Below are 17,234 nucleotides of genomic sequence, written 5' to 3'. Positions count from 1 at the left end.
CATGCTTCCACAAGTTTCAAGCAACCTCTGTATAAGATACCAGCAATTTAAACTTGATTTTCAAGTACAATATAGTCACTTAAACAAAATGCTCCAAGAATAAGAAAAAATGTCCTAAAATAATAAATTTTGGAAATACATTTATATTAATAGACCAAAACAGTACAAATAAAGACAACTGTTTAATATAGCAATAATTCAAACATTTGAAATAAAAGACTTAAGAAATATCTATCATGAACACTGTGAATAAGCACAACGGATTAAGGGGTTGATTCTATTTATGACTGTTATCCAGAATTTTGGACAAATCCCTCCATCTGTCCGATTCAAAGCAGAGACTGTGAACTAATGGTGCAAAAGATGATTTAGGCTTTTTTAAAACAAAGAAAGGGAAGAATAAAAGAAGGAAGAAAGGAAGAAGGGAGGGAGTAAGGGAGGGAGGGAGTAAGGGAGGGAGGGAGGGAATCTCTGACTTTTAATGATTTATCAGTTTCTTTAGAAAATCTGCATGCTCTGGTAACAGTTGACTGATATTGTTTCCTGGCAGCTTGTATTAATCTGTTTTCATGCTGCTGATAAAGACATACCTGAGACTGAGTAATTTATGAAGAAAAAGAGGTTTAATGGACTCACAATTCCACATGGCTGAAGAGGCCTCATAATCATGGTGGAAGGCAAAAGGCACGTCTTACATGGCAGCAGGCCAGACAGAAGCAAGAGCCAAGCGAAAGAGGTCCCCTTATAAAACCATCAGATCTCATGAGACTTATTCACTACCATGTGAAGAGTATGGGGGAAACTGCACCAGTGATTCATTTATCTTCCACCAGGTCCCTCCCACAACATGTGGGAGTTATGACAGCTACAATTCAAGATGCAATTGGGTGGGGACACAGCCAAACCATATCATAGCTCTCTGCTGAACATACTTGCTTTCTTCAATTTGTCATGCATTTGCCCGGAGCATCTCACTTGTTTTTGTAGCTGGTCTTTTTAGGCACCTAAGTTTTTCTTGTAAAGCAATTTATTGGATAAAAAAAGGATAACAAACCCTCATATGTCTTTTATAGAACCTGGAAGTCAGAGAGACATTCAGGATGTTGTTGCATACCATTCATTTCTTTAGTAAACATGTCCATTCATCTGACTTTTGCCATGGATACTTTGCAATACATGATTAATCAATAATGAAGCACACATAGAGTATTTTCATTATTTATTGGATCTTTGTTATTTGAGGTTCTTGAAAGCAATCACTTTTTCCAAATTATCACTGTATCTTCTCTTTGTTCTCTGTCATTTTACTCCATTTTGTAAAAAGACTGACCAGCCTTTATAGGTCCATTGTGAAAAATCTGGATTCTGGTTCAAGACACGGTCATTACTGCCACTATGTGGCTTATTTTGGAAGTTATTGAAAAGAAAACATTTAATTGGAGCTTTTGAACTTGAAGCTGCAAAACCTTGATGTTTTCCCTAGTCTCCATAGCTTATAGTCATGGATATACTTTTTACCAAGCATAGCACCTAATTAGATAGTTTATAATTTATTTTAATTTTTAAAATCTGCCTCCTAAATAGTTGCATGAGAAACCCACACATGCCAATGCACACAAAAAAATAAATGTATATGTACATATGAAATCTGTATACATATATATATATATATATATATATATAAACAGCAGGCTAATTATGTGTATATAAACACAAATATAATCCCAATCTATATCTATTAATTTCATTTTTCTTATTTACACAAATGGATTTATATGTATATGTTTTTGCACCTAGTTTTTATTCTTTTCAGTGGCTGTGTAGTATTCATTTATGGATATTTCTGTTGTTTTCAAGTTCTTTCACTTTTTTGCTTATTTCCATTTCATTATTGAAAATTGTACTGGTAATATACCCTGGAAAGTATCATTTTGAACTTTTGCAATGAGGGAAATTTGCAAGTTGGAAATTCTAAAAGTAATATTTTGAATCAAAGAGTTTGTATATTTAAAATTTTGAAACATATTATCGATTTGCTCTTCAAATTAGTGCCAAGGCTACTTTTCCAGGACCTTTCCTTTTCCAGATATTCTTGAAATTTAAATTTCTCTATTTTTTTTTAAAGGCAGAATCTTGCTATGTTGCCCAGCCTGGAGTGCAGTAGCTAATCACTGAGCACTCTATAGTCTCAAACTTCTGGATTCAAATGACCCTCCCACCTCCACCTCCCAAGGTAGCTGGGACTACAGCTGTGCACCACTGCACTTAGCTTAATTTTCTCTGTTCTGATTACCACCTCTTTTTAATGAGTGCAGTTGCACTCTTTGCCATATGCATATTGCCTGTCTTTATTTTTGTGTGAAATTCTTATTTATCGGTTGCCTTTCATTTTTTTCCCAGTTGAATTCTGCTTTCATACGTTAAGAATAGTCTTTAACATATGAATAGCCTATGTTTCCCAGGCTTTTACTTATATTTTGATTTGCTAATAATCATTTTTGTTACTTAAGATATTTAAATAAGTAGTACATCAAAATTTACATTTTTTTTTTCTTTATGGTCTCTAGGTGTTTTGTCCTGGTAACAAATGTCTGTCTCCCATTTTCCATATAGTTTTATAAAGGTTTTTTAATGTATTTCCATTAACCAAACAATTCATTCATGTCTTCTTGTGTTAGTCTGTTTGTCTTGTTATAAAGCAATACCTGAAGCTGGGTAAATTATAAAGAGGTTTAATTGGCTCACAGTTCTGCAGGCTGTACAAGAAGCATGGTGCCAAATCTGTTTCTGGTGAGAACTTCAGGAGTCGTCTGCTCATGGCAGAAGGGAAAGGGGAGCAGGTGTCACATGGTGAGAGAGAAAAGAGAGAAAGGGGGAAGGGTGCCATGCTCTTTTAAATAACTAGTTCTTCCATGAATTAATAGAATGAGAACTCACTCATTACTATATGGAGGACATAAACCATTCATGATGAGGAATCAACCCCTGTGACCCAAACACCTCCCACCAGGCCTCATCTCCAACACTGAGGATCACATTTCAACACAAGATTTGAAGGGGACAAATATCCAAACTATGTCACTTCTCTTTATCAAAATCTAAAAATATAAATTAAACTAAAATTACACTTTACTGTTATCCATGTTATGTTCCTTGCCACACAGATTCTTTTCGTTTATGAAATATAAGTTAAGTTAGGACAATGTTAATGCTTTATAATTTTCATGACTAGTTGAGAAAGCCTTTCTTTTCTTTTCTTTTCTTTTTTTTAAGATGGAGTCTCACTCTGTTGCCCAGGTTGGAGTGCAATGGCATGATCTCTGCTCACTGCAACCTCCACCTCTTGGGTTCAAGTGATTCTTGATTCTCCTTCCTCAGCCTCCTGAGTAGCTGGGATCATAGGCACCTGCCAACATGCCCAGCTAATTTTTGTATTTTTAGTAGAGATGGGGTTTTACCATGTTGGCCAGTCTGGTCTCAAACTCTTGACTTCAGGTGATTTGCCCACTTCAGCTTCCCAAAATGCTGGGATTGCAGGTGTTGCCACTGCGCCTGGCCTGAGAAAGCCTTTCATATTGAAGCTATGTTAGGTAGATAAAAATCTACGAATGTTTATCACTTGGTAGATTGCTCATTCTATGAATATGAAATATCCATCTTTGTTCCTTTTTAAATGCATTTTATATGTGATTATATTTTATTCAAAATTATTATTGTTAAAAGCTTTTTCCCTTATATTTTGTGGGGTATATCTTTACCCATTCTATCGACTTTTTTCTATGTTGTTTTTAAATTAGCTCTTTCAGAATATAGATGAATAGACATTTAAAATCAGTGTGAGTCTGCCTTTTAATAGTTAAATCTAACCATCCACAGTTATTATCATCACTGATAGTTTTACACTTATTTCTATTTATTTCTGATTTACCGTGCTGTCTTGTTACAGCCCCCTTATTAATTTTTGTTGAATATTATTTTATTTTTTTCATGTTTTTGATATTATATAACTTTTATATTCTAGTGCTAATTTTTAATACTTAAATATATATATTTTGTTCATCAGTGTCTAAAATGAATGAGCATGTGCATATTACATTGTCTTTATCTCAACAATCCTAGCTAGGATTTTCTGGTTTATAATTGGTCATGCTTCTCTCTTTTTGTATTCTTTTTCTTACCAATATCTTCCAGCCATGTTGAAATTATTTGGACTTTACTTTCAAGTATTAATTATAAACCTGACATTTTAAGAAAGACATTACAATAAAATATCTCCCACTCCTTCCTCCTGGATTTGCTTTTCTTCTGGTTATAACTCATTCTCTTTATTCAGGTCTTACTTCATAAGTCATCTTTAGAATCTATGTAACTATGAGACTCCAAGCAGCCACTACCAATTGTTTAGAAGTGGGACTTAGGGTGGAATTTATCTTGAGTTCTTTATAGTTCAGAGATGATATTCCTAAAAGGCTAGAAAACATCTTAAAGTATCATCTTCATGATTGTACCTACCCTTTTTTTTAACCTGGATCAAATGCATTAAGTATTGTTTGTGAATTTTTTCAGTAGCCCTATAAGAGGGTTTTTATTATCCCACCATATAGATATGAGATTCCAAAAGGTTGATTAACTTGATTTTTTTCATCAATGCTTCCAATACTGGCTTCTTTGCTTTTGAAATTAAAAAAAAAAAAAAAAAAGCACAGTATGCTGAGTGAGTTTTAGAGTTTTACAGTTACTCAGGATGACACTTAAAATCTGTAGCTTGACACACTGGGTACTGAATATCCAGATTCCCAACTCTCTTTTAGTTTGATTAGCATCCTTAAAATTCTATCTCTAAAGAAAGTTTTCACCTGGAGTTTCTAAAGGAGAAATCTTCTAACCCTCACTACCTGTTCCAGCGCCCAGTGTCCGGGGAGTGTCAAAGCTGACAACCTATTGTCTCTTGAGATGCCATGTGATATTTCTTTTGGGATAAAGTTTTTCTGAAGTTATCATCTACATAAGCTTTCTTTAGGCTTCTATGCCTTGTGAGTTATTAAGTTCTGAACCATAAGGAGTGAAATGCTCACAAATTTCTCTTGTTAGATATGGTAATTACCTGGTAACAAGCTGAAAGAGAAAAACAGTGAAGTATCGTGGCCAGATATTCTGAACCAATGTCTTTCATCATTCTCAGAATGTTATGAAATTCATTAAGTATTTACTGAATCTTTATTATTAGTAACCCAGCTACTAATTTAGTTTTTTTGGTAAGATGTACATCAACTAAAACATACTCGTAAGTGCCTTTCAGCTGCTAGGCACAGTGTGCCATCATGGATTTACATTAAAATGAGATAGTAGACTTGGGATTCTCACATGAAGAACCCTCTTCATTGGATCCCGTCTAGTCACATAAGGTCGGGGCAGGGGAGGTGAATACTCGATGTGTTGGAAAGAGGACACAAATTATGTCTCATCTCCTGTTCTCCTGATCAGGTGACCAGAAAAAATTGGCATTCCAGTAACTTCTTAATGCCTAGCTATGGTGCTATAGGCCCTCCTCCCATCGCTTATTCTTCATCTCAACTCTGTGCATGTGATTTCCCACAGTATTCAAAGGTGGAAAGGAATCCAGTGACTGCATTGGAGAAAATGATGGAGTCAAGTTTTGTCGGCCCCCAGACATTCCCTGAGGTTCCTTCTCCTGATAGAGGACGCCAATCTGTCAAACAGCACAGGTACAAGTAGCTCGTCATGATGGGAGTGGGCACGTTCACACTGTGGGAATGCTGGATGGCACATGCCAGGGACTGGTAGCATGACTCAGGAGAGACAACTGTTCTCACTTCTATAGTTCTCCGTGGAGTAGATGCTCAAACAGCCCACACCAGGTAAGTCAAAGATACCAGTTTCCACAGCAGACAGCATTGCCCCAGTAAGAAACCTGATGGAACCATTAATAACACCCATCAAAGCTACAGACACATGCCAGTGTTGAAAAATGCATTCTGAAAAAAACTATTATAAAAAAGATTTTACCAAGCCTGCCTTTTCTGGTCTGCAGTTAATGGGTAATTCGTTCCTATGCAGCCTAATGTGACTGACTTCAGGTTTTCCAACACGGTTCTCACAAAATAAAATTTTCCGTGGGGAAGAAGCCTGGTGAATCTTCTTCTTGGGTCTGTAAAATCTTCTGTTATCAATGGGGTGGCAGTTTCCTGCAAGCTCACCCCAGAAATTGGCTCTTTCAGAACAAAAGCCAAAAACATAGTTATTTGACACATTTCATAGCATTCTAAAGCTAAACTTGTCCTTCAGCATCTTGTAGTCCACACTTTTCTGTTTTATACATGAGGATTCTGAAACTCCAAATATTAAAGGTATTTGCTCTAAACGAAATGATAAAGTTGATGACTAGTGCTAGATTGTGTTCAGATATACATCATCAATCTTTATGGAAGTCATCCAGAGGTTTAAGCTTCCTTTTCTTAGTGAGATGTACAGTATTTTACAATTTGAAAAAACTATGAAAAATTTAAAAATGAAAAAGTAAATAATAACAGGTGTTCCTAGCAATGAAAGATGAGTGTGGCCCCTTTGCTTTCACATACTGAGCAATAGTCTGCACAACAATGTGCCAGAAACATGCATGACAGAAGAAAACTACTTTCTCCCTCAACTTTCGATAAGTTACATGAAGAGGATTTTGTTGTTCCTAGCCATGTTTATGTTGAGATTTTCAGTTACTCTTCACACTAATCCTCAGCTCTTAATGGTAATTTTTATTCTTATTCTACATGAGTAGAGACTAAAACACTGCCAGTTGGCCGATTTTAAAAAACGTTATGAATGAATGATCAATTCAGGATTGAAATATGTTTGGTGCTTGGACAATTGCTTTAGTTATTCTTACTGCAAGTTTTGATTTATATCAATTTTGCATTTACAGAATATTTTCCAGTGAAAAGAGCATTTCATTTCACTGGACCTAACGGAAGTTGTCTTAATTAGGGAAATAAGTCCAATATTCCCAGTCTTTTAGAAGACAGATATTTTCTCCCAAATGGTATTTTCTTCTGCTGATTATAACACATGTTAAAGTAGTATTTCACCTTGTCAAGTAATTAAGTAGAATATCATTCTAGTACTATATTAACTATGTTGTCGTAAATGTTTTAAAATATATATATTTTTTAAACATCAGCTTTTAATATGTTTGAGCTGCAATATTGCTACCCCCAGTTCTCCTGTGCTTTTATGCTCCCTCCTAAACTTGGCTTCTGCTGTGGTTTCTAAGAGTCACTCACAGATGAAACAAGGGTATCTTTAAGAGGCCTTCCTTTTTTTTTGGATCAATGACACTGCAGTATCTGTTGGCATACATTGTGTCCTGATAGATGGGCAAGGGTTGACTTACAAAATGCTTTTAGAACTTGTAAATTATAGTTTAATATATCATAGCTTTTGTTTTGTAAAACATGCAGTAGACTTAAACGTTTTCATGATTGATAATCCAGGCACTGATTTATATATCCTGCAAACTGCTCCATAACTTCCCGAATGCCATTGAGTTAGAAGGCCTGAATAGCTGATTGATCAAGAGGCATAAAACTGTTTTTAAGACAGGTCACTAGTTCATGCTGATAGACTTTGTTGTTGTGACAGTTTAGCAAGCTATGAATAATTAATTTCTTTTGTGCACTGCAAATATGACTCATTTGGATAACTCATGTATGAAGCAAAGCTATTAATTCAAAGCCATTATTTCTAATGTTAGTTCAAAAAAATTCCCATCTGTTTAGAAAATAAATCTATTATGGCATGTCATATTTATTGCAGTATATTTTGTCAATATAAGTCACTTATCCTTTTTTTACTTTTTATCTTTTTGAGGATAGAGTCTTGCTCTGTCACCCAGGCTGAAGTGCAGTAGCATGATCTTGGCTCACTGCAACCTCTGCCTCCTGAGTTCAAGCGATTCTCTGGCCTCAGCCTCCCGAGTAGCTGGGACTATCGGTGCAACCCTGGCTAATTTTTGTATTTTTAGTAGAGACAGAGTTTCACCACGTTATCCAGGCTGATCTTGAAGTCCTGACCTCAGGTTATCCTCCCACCTCAGCTTCCCAAAGTGCTGGGATTACAGGTGTGAGCCACCGCGTCCTGCTATAAGTCACTTATAAAAGCATGTATGTAGTTTTTTACACTGAAATAATTCCAGGGTTTTCAGTGATAGAGAGGACCCTTTGAATTGCCAGCTGTGGCAGGGGAGCTAGAGGAACTCATTGTGCCAAGTACATACTGTGGGCCAGGCTGCATGCCCCACACTTTGCATACCTCCTCTCTTTTAACCTCCACATCCCATAGCAAACCTAGGAAAATTCTTCAGTACAATGCTGATATCTTCTTTTTGCCACTTCCTTCTCACTGGGGCAGCTAGTTTCTACCTTTTTTTTTCCCCGCCTTGCCCTGTGCACCAAGAGGGCTGCAGGCTCCCGTGTCCTCCAGTTTCTGTGGATTCGGTATGAGGCACAGTCATGAGACAGATGGCAGCAAGGAGAGTGAGGTCATGGCACTTCTGTCCCCATACTCCCTGCTTGGTTGCCTCCCTTGTGTTCTTTATCTGAGGGCATGGAGTCTGTGAGGTGGCCCCCTCCTTACAACTCACTTTCTCTCTCCATTTTGGAAACTGCTCCCTCTCCTTGTCCCTTAAGTTGGAGAGATAGTAGCAGCTTCCTGTAGTTAGTAGTCCTGAAGCACAACAGTCTCCTTTATTGCCTTTTTTCCCCTCAAACACTGATCACACTTTTGTATATTGCAAAATCTCTAACAATGAACCAAGTTAAAGCGCCATCTGTCTCTCTCCGGGACTCTGACTGGTAAAAGTACCTCCATCAGCATTATGCTTATAATAATTAGTTACCTGCAGACCTGAGACTTACACCCAGTTGCAGCTAACTCTAGCATCCAAACCTTCATGCCCCGCAGACCCCATTATTGCCATTGGATGGTAGATAAAAGTAGGAAGGAAAAGAAGCAAATTAGCTGTTAGAGAGCTCCTGAAACTTGTGGGCTTAGTGATCTAACTAGACATCCCTTGTTAGGCATTTAGGGGCATACCATACCAGAAGCAACAGGATAAAGAATGAAGGTATAGGGGCCGGGTGCAGTGGCTCATGCCTGTAATCCCAGCACTTTGGGAGGCCAAGGTGGGTGAATCACCTGAGGTCAGGAGTTCAAGACCAACCTGGCTTATATGGTGCCACCCCATCTCTACTAAAAATACAACAATTAGCTGGACATGGTGGCAGGCACCTGTAGACCTAGCTTCTTGGGAGTCTGAGGGAGAATCGCTTGAACCCAGGAGGCAGAGGTTGCAGTGAGCCAAGATCATGCCACTGCACTCCAACCTGGGTGGCAAAGGGAGACTCCGTCTCAAAAAAAAAAGAATGGAAGTATAAGGAATGTTGCCAGATATAATCCTGCTTTCACAAATTTAGGAAGTTAATGTTGGCTTGAGGAATATAAAGTTTGATCAGTCACCTTGCCACAACCAAGAAAGTGGCAACTAACACAGATTTTCAAACTCTGACCTTAAATGATATTTGCAAAGTCTTGTTTTGTATTGACTAGGTAGAATTAACAGTAAGATTGGGGGAAGAAAAGTGATAACATTCCAAATAATGTAGTGATATGAATAAAATTTCTTTGAGATACTGGTTTCTTTAGAACCTTTATAAATTTCTTGAAATGTTGAGAATGTTTTCATCTTTCTTTCTATGGTTGTACTGATATTTACAAAGTTAAATGAGAATGCAGCATGAAATTCTAAGTTCCTTTATTATTTGAGCACTGCAAAACCAGTTTGACCTCATAAACTAGCATCTCATGGAATGTCTATACATGAACAAAGTTTTCCTCACCAGTCTAGAGTAGTGTTAACTCAGTGGAGTGGAGATGGGAATGGATATGGAACAGGGAATGAGTCTCCTCAGCAATGGATTTTTATAGAGTCTAGTTCTTTACTGTACATAATCTATGTAGGAATTCTTACTTTGTTAAGGCCTGTGGTATAACCCACTTACATGTTTTGCTCATTGATGCCATCTATAAACGTATGATTATTTAGGCATTTGGATGTATGAGTCAAATAAAATATATCATCAGATGTTTATTAAAAGCAAACTCAAAAGAAAAATAATTTAGTTTGTCAAGATTGATTAAAATCTGAGGTAGCGAACTGGGAATTTAACACATATGTTAATGAGAAACTGCTAATTAAAATTGGTTAATTCTATCACTAATAAGTAAATTTTTTTCCCCATAAATCCCTTCTGGGCTTACTCTGTTTAGTTTTTGTCAGTGTCTCATAAGAAGGCTATTTTTATTTCTATTGGAAAGACAGCAAAAATGGCTTGGATAATCAGGATGGATGAAAAAGAGGAGCTTGGGAATTCCTTAAGTTCTCCTCTTATCCCTCGCTAGAAAGTTGCAATGATTTCTATCAGTCATGCTCTTATGTAAAAAGCCAGAAATGCAGGAGCTTCCCTTTGTCTCGGTGTCTCCAAAGGTAAAATGACTGGGCTATTCCTGAGCCCATGCTACCACATATACTACATTCACAGATAGCCCCTGGCCTAGAATTTGAGGATTTGGTGTGCAGATTCAGTGTTTGCAAAGCTTGAGCAGCCACCTGTGAGGCTATTGCTATGATGTCTTTTGTTTGTTTGTCTGTTTTCATTCCACCCCAGCAGGAGTCTATCCTCTTGCTGCAGCCCAGGGCAAAGGAGTGGCATGCTCCATAGGAATGCCTTCAGAAGGACACCCCCATCACCTCGAAGTAGGCTAGGTGGAATTGTGGGACCGGCATATCAACAACTGGAAGAATCAAGGATCCCAGACCAGGATACAGTACCTTGCCAAGGGTAGGTCTCAAAACAGCAATAGAATTTAGGAGGGTGTCTTTAATGCCATAGCTTTAACTTTTAAATTCCTCGTGGTTTTATTCATTGATTTCTTCATTAACTGGCTATATATGCTTATTACCATCATTGTTCTACAAAAGGTGAACCAACTTTAAAGTATAGGTATGATGGAAATAGGTATCAGGGAATCATTAGATTAGAAATATAACCCTAAGAAGAAAGTAAGTGTAGCTATCCTTTGCTAATACAACTGGAAATTTGTCTTTGATTTAGAAATAATAATAATACAGGTTTCTTAGGAGGATTAAAGTGTTCCTTCATTTGCAGGTTAAAAAAAATGACCTAATTCTCTGATAAGTATTGTGAGCAATATACTAAACAGTAGCCCATGGCATATGGACAGTATCTGCTTCCCCTGAGCTTGAAGGTAGAATCTGGGTCAATGCTGAGGGTGCAAAGTCAAAGTACAACTTACTGAACTCGTATCTACAAGTTACTCATGGTACAGGGGTAGAAAGATGGGCTTTGGACACCATCACTGCTGCTCCTTACCGTACAAAAGGTATCCCTTCCTCTGGTGGACACAGACCCTGATAGGCCTCAAAGGATGGTGCGCTGAGTACGAGATGAATGTCAGCCATTATTCATGTAGTTGGCATAAACTGCCCAACCAAACATGCGATCCTCACTTAAACTGACTGGATTCAAATCCCATCTCTGCTCCTTACTACTAGTGTGACTTTGAGAATGTTTTATCATGTGATCTTAGATTTTCTTATCTACAAATGGAGCAAAATAGACCAGCCCCACTGGCTCACCCCCATAATCCCAGCACTTTGGGAGGCTGAGGCATGACAATCCCTTGAGCTCAGTAGTTTGAGACCAGCCTGGGCAACATGGCAAAACCCTGTCTCTACCAAAAATACAAAAAAAGAAATTAGCTGGGCATGGTAGCATGCATCTGTGGCCCCAGCTGTTTGAGGTGGGAGGATCCCTTGAGCCTCAGAGATGGAGACTGTAGTGAGTGGAGATGGTGCCACTGCACTCCAACCTGAGTGACAGGGTGAGACCCTTTCTCAAGAAAGAACAAAAATATAGCAGTAATTGAGCAAAATAATATCAATTCCCTGAGGATTGTTGGGCAGAGTTTTTAAATTATGTGTGTAAAGAGTTTGTACTATACACATAGTAAGAAGAAAAGTAGTACTGGTATTTACTGTCCCAGTAATTGTTAAAATTTTTTCATTAATTTCAAGAGCCCTGCAATCAGGGTTTACCCTAGAAATTTCAGAAATCAGTTCCCTCACTAAAGGCAGGTTCTTGTGGCTCTGTTTTTATCTTTCTGAATGAGCCAGGCCAGGTTTCTATGCTGCTTTGACTGGATAATTTTTCCAGACTATCTCTATCAAGCTAAAGACCAAAACAGGTGGGAGTTCTAGCACAGAGCCTCACGTTTCTCTTTTCATATGGGCATGGGATATATGGAGCCATGTCCTTTCTAAGAAAGCTCAGCAGCAGATTTCTTTAGGAAAATAGAAGATCGGAAATAAATGACCAGTGGCTAGGTTTGATCGTTTTGAAGCAATTCCAAATGGACTGTAAAAAGGCATTTGGTACAGATTTAGGGTGACAGTTGCAAAGTAAACATAACAGCCGAGGGGTTCAAAATGTAAAATGCGAGTCAAGAAGTAGTTTGCATTTCTCTTGGCCTTATCTCTGGAAAAGCGGGCTTGCATTTAACCCATAATTATAGTCGATCATGTTTCATAGTGCCTTTTCTTCATAAATAACTAATTATGCCTCTTACGAATGAATATGACTATATACATATACATAAAATCCCTAGGATGAATGTTAGAAGGAGAACAAGTGAGGGAAGATCAAATTCAGAGATTTTGTGAGTGAATGAAAAACTGAGCCCATGCTGGCATTTTTTTCTATTGGGCACTGTTACAAGTATAATTCCCTATGTTCGAGGAGTAAGGATGCTTGTAGCCTATGGCCGTCTCAAGCTTGAACCACGCATATATCATCAGGAGCTCAGAGATCTCATTGCATGTTCAGGCAATGCTTTGCTTTTTTAACCTCCTGGAAGACTCAGCTTATTTCTGCATGGTGCTGCTTTTGTTTTGGTTTTTTTTCTTTCTTTCTTTCTTTCTTTCTTTTTTTTTTTTTTTTTTGAGATGGAGTCTTGCTCTGTTTCCAGGCTGGAGTGCAGTGGTGCAATCTCGGCTCACTGCAACATCCGCCTCCTGGGTTCAAACGATTCTTCCACCTCAGCCTCCTGAGTAGCTGGGACCACAGGTGTGCACCACCATGCCTGGCTAATTTTTTTGTATTTTAAGTAAAGGTGGGGTTTCACCGTGTTGGCCAGGACGGTCTCGATCTTTTGACCTCGTGATCTACCCACCTTGGCCTTCCAAAGTGCTGGGATTATAGGCTTGAGCCTTGGTTCAATCACCATTGAGTTGGGAATATTCTCTCCCGCTGTCTGGCCGCAGGTATTTTCCCGTGTCTGATACGCTCTCAATGTTGATAAATGGTGACTCTAAGTATAAGTCACTGTATGCCCAGCATAATCTCAGGGAGCAATCTCATTCTTAGTTCTTAAAAACAGCTATTTTCCACTCCCAGGGGCTGACTGTCTCTCTGGACTGGAAATGGGATTGGCAATACAATTTCACAGCTAAAGGCCCTCTTTAAATCTGGCCTCAGCCTGGAGGTGGGGGAGAAATGAATTTGTAAGAGTCATCAGCCATCTGCTACTTGTTTACCAAGCATGTGGGCACTGTCAATGACAGTTAGGCTTCCAACATATGTGGCTTCCTCTTTGGCAAGAACTTTAGCCCAGCTTGAATGTAACATCTATCTTAGTGTAACCTAGGGAAGGAGTGAGGTGGAGTGGAGATTCTTGAGGAAGCTTTCTCATGACTGGAGCCCTGGTCAATGACAACCATGGTAATGGCTCACAGAGTTTGAACTGTATCATGTCAGGAAAATCAAGCTGATGTGTTTGATGCTAGACAGAAAGAGGTGGAATCACAAAAGTTAGATTCACACATTAAAAATAGATAAAATTCAAAATCCACGAGTACCTACCATACCTAGCTAGCAACTTTACATAGTTCTCTTCAGTTATTCTTTAGAAATTTTATAGATACGCACACTAAGAATATCACAGTTTAAATGGCTAGCCCAATGTGACATACACAGTCCCATGTAAAAGCTGAGATACTGGCTTTTCTGACTAATTAAACCACTAAATCTACAAGGAATGTGAAGAAAATCATATTTATGGTTGATGATTTATAAATGGAGTATCTAATTTTATGACTTCAGAGGGAAGCATGAATTCCTTCAAAATAGTCTGTCCATTCATTTCTATGTGCCCTAGGAACTGAGAAGGTTTGGAGTCTCCCAGAGAAACATAAATTTCTTAGCCTGACCCATGAGTGACTGGGAACCAAACCAAGTGACTAATAGTTGGAATCTTTCTTCTTTGAAAGAATGCTTCGATTCACATAGTTACAGACAAGATGCATTTGTAATTTCTTTGTTAAGGGAATAGAGGAAGACTGGCCCAAAGTGAAATCATAATCTCAAGGACCTAACTTGTGGAGGCATCATTGACCCTCAAAAGATACAGAACTTTGAATCCTCTGACTCAGAATCACATCTACAAATTCAGGTCTCACCTTCACTTCTGCTGGAATACCACTGCTGGGAACTCACAGCATCTCTAGAGGAGAAATGAGGCTTACCCTCATGTCTGTGATGGAACAGGGTGGAGACATTATTGCAATTAGTCCTCAGAAAAATTCCCCCTCCCCCTGAGCAATCAAGTTATTGTTACTACCTGATTGTTTTAATGGATGACAAAATTAAAGTGAGACTGCCACTTGTCTGAGATTCCAGAGCATATAATAATTTGGGGACTTGAAATCATGTGTGATTCAAAACAAAATTTTGGAAAGTTCCCATTGTTTAAAGCTCATCTTTATGTCATGCTAACATTTTAAATTTTAGTTGTTGCCAGTCATGTGTTCAATGCCTGACTTGGGAAGTGAAACGTAGTCTACTGCAATTCCTCTTTCTCATCTAAATCCTTGAGTCAGTCCTCGGGCATAGGAGAAGAATTCTCCACGTTTGGCATGAATTGCCTTTGATTATGTCTTAGCCATGACACATAGTTGACTTGTTGAATTTACAATTTAAAAACATTCTCTAAGATATTTGCACCTTTATCCAACTGTTTAGATCCAAGTGTAAGAATTTTTACCTATCACCATCACATATCTTACCAGGTTCTACCAGCTGATATACCCTGATATCTATGCAAAATGCTATCCTGGCTACATTTCTTGTCTGTTTCACTGGTGAATCTGACAGGCAGACTTTCTGTACCTACAAATCATGCTAGCACGATGGTGCTCAGAGCAAAACAAAAGCATGAAATTTGTTTCTTTACTTCTGGTTGAAAGTGATTTATTGATTTGAACCTTTAGGCTCATGTTTGTAGACATATAAAATTAATGAGAATGGAGTAATATATTCCCCAAGAATTTCCAAATATGTGGCTTTGCAGTTTGTATTAATAAAGATTACATATCTTCAAAAAGGTGTTCTGGTTCACCTTAGGATATTTTTTTTTTTTTTTTGAGACGGAGTTCCACACTTGTTCCCCAGGCTGGAGTGCAATGGTGTGATATCGGCTCACCGCAACCTCCACCTCCTGGTTTCAGGCAATTCTCCACCCTCAGCCTCCTGATTAGCTGGAATTACAGGCACATGCCACCATGCCCAGCTGATTTTTTGTATCTTTAGTAGAGACGGGGTTTCACCATGTTGACCAGGATGGTCTTGATCTCTTGACCTCGTGATCCACCCGCCTCGGCCTCCCAAAGTGCTGGGATTACAGGCTTGAGCCACCGCGCCCAGCCAGGATATTCTTTGATTAGCAACTTCTAACTTTGACAGTAACAATTAGAGTAAGACAACTTGGGTTTAAATTCTCTGTGTAACACTTATTAAAGATATAATTTTGGGGAAGTCATTTGAGTACCTGTTAGTCTATTTTACTCATCCATCAGATTATAATAACAATAAACTCCAAGGTTTTTAAAAAATAAGATGAGGTAATTGGAGGTGAAAGTGATTTTTTACAAGCACTGTACATATGTTACCTGTTGTTAAGTTTGAAAATAGACATTAAGTAGGATATAAAGGGAGAGTTTACCTTGAAGATTTGTTTATATGTATTCATGTGTTCATTTATTCAAAGTATATTGATTGCCAACTCTGTATTAGGCATAGTAAGAGAGGATGGGACTACAAAGGTCTAAAGCTCATTCCTGTCTTTGTTCACTACCTGGTGGAAAGAACTCTAATTTGCTCCCATCATGTCCTTACAATAAGGACTTGTATTTAGTATGCAACACACTGCATTGCAATTATTGTCCACATGTATAAACATGATTTTCATTTACATAATAATGGAAGTCAAGGAAATGAGACTTATTATATGGCAAGTTGATGTGTTTAAATTGTGTCAAAATTTGAATGTTTAATTGTTTAAATTAGGGACAAATAACTAAGAAATAGAATAAAACACTACTGTTCAAGTACCAAAACCCTGTTTTTTATTAATCTGCTACGTACCTGTCCCATTTTCTCTCACTGAACAGCACAGAGGTGAAAGATTTACTAGCCCTGAACAGGCAAGAAGGGAACTTAGAAGATTCTGCTATATTCAAATGACTTGCAATGGCATATTGGCATTCGTGATACCCTTGCCATGCACCACAGAGCTACCTTACTTGGTTTCAGAAACTTATGTAAGAAAAGGTGCTACATGGGTAGAAGCCCTATGGAACCCACTTAATATTCATCCCCTGGTAGGTAGAGGAATTGTAAGCTTCCCATTTCCATCTGCTGGCTCAGCAATCTGGCAGTGAGGTGGTTCCTTTAGAGCACAAGGCAAGTAGCGACTGGATTTTGATCCCTTAAAATCAGTGCAAAGTAGCAAAACTCATGACTGTAGTACCTGGATGCTTAATATTGGAATTCTTGATTGGTTCCAACTAGGGTGGCCAAAACAAGTCTACTAGACTAACCCAGGGCTTAGAGGGTGGTTGAGTTGATGTAGTGGACTAATGCCATTATGGGTGTCCTGTTTTTCACTATGGAAGGGCCACACTTACCTGCTCAATCCCCATTTACTTTGTATTCTAGGATAGAGGTCAGGAAGACTATATCCCACCTGCCTATACAGCTGTGGTGTGTTGAAAGACCCCTGGACTTAAAGTAAGAAGATCTGGGTTTGAG

The 17,234-nt window shown here is 38.2% G+C and overlaps 1 protein-coding gene across 5 annotated transcripts in view; it reads left to right on the top strand.

Annotated features, from left to right (window-relative positions):
- Nucleotides 1–17,234, top strand: part of NRG3 (neuregulin 3) — a 1,123,251-nt gene that overhangs the window by 1,088,134 nt on the left and 17,883 nt on the right. For 3 of the 5 annotated variants that reach the window (XM_078345440.1, XM_035266157.3, XM_017963419.4), the window contains 3 exons: nt 5,599–5,726; nt 10,740–10,910; nt 17,142–17,213. In XM_078345440.1, the coding sequence (XP_078201566.1) occupies nt 5,599–5,726; nt 10,740–10,910; nt 17,142–17,213 (371 nt within the window). The remainder of the gene's footprint in view (nt 1–5,598; nt 5,727–10,739; nt 10,911–17,141; nt 17,214–17,234) is intronic. The other 2 variants (XM_009009628.5, XM_009009629.5) reach the window with 1 other exon arrangement.

The sequence above is a fragment of the Callithrix jacchus genome, chromosome 12, assembly GCF_049354715.1.
Source record: "Callithrix jacchus isolate 240 chromosome 12, calJac240_pri, whole genome shotgun sequence".
NCBI classification, from domain to species: domain Eukaryota; kingdom Metazoa; phylum Chordata; class Mammalia; order Primates; family Cebidae; genus Callithrix; species Callithrix jacchus.
Note: the sequence above shows the minus strand (reverse complement) of the source record. Positions and strands in the feature narration are given on the sequence as shown.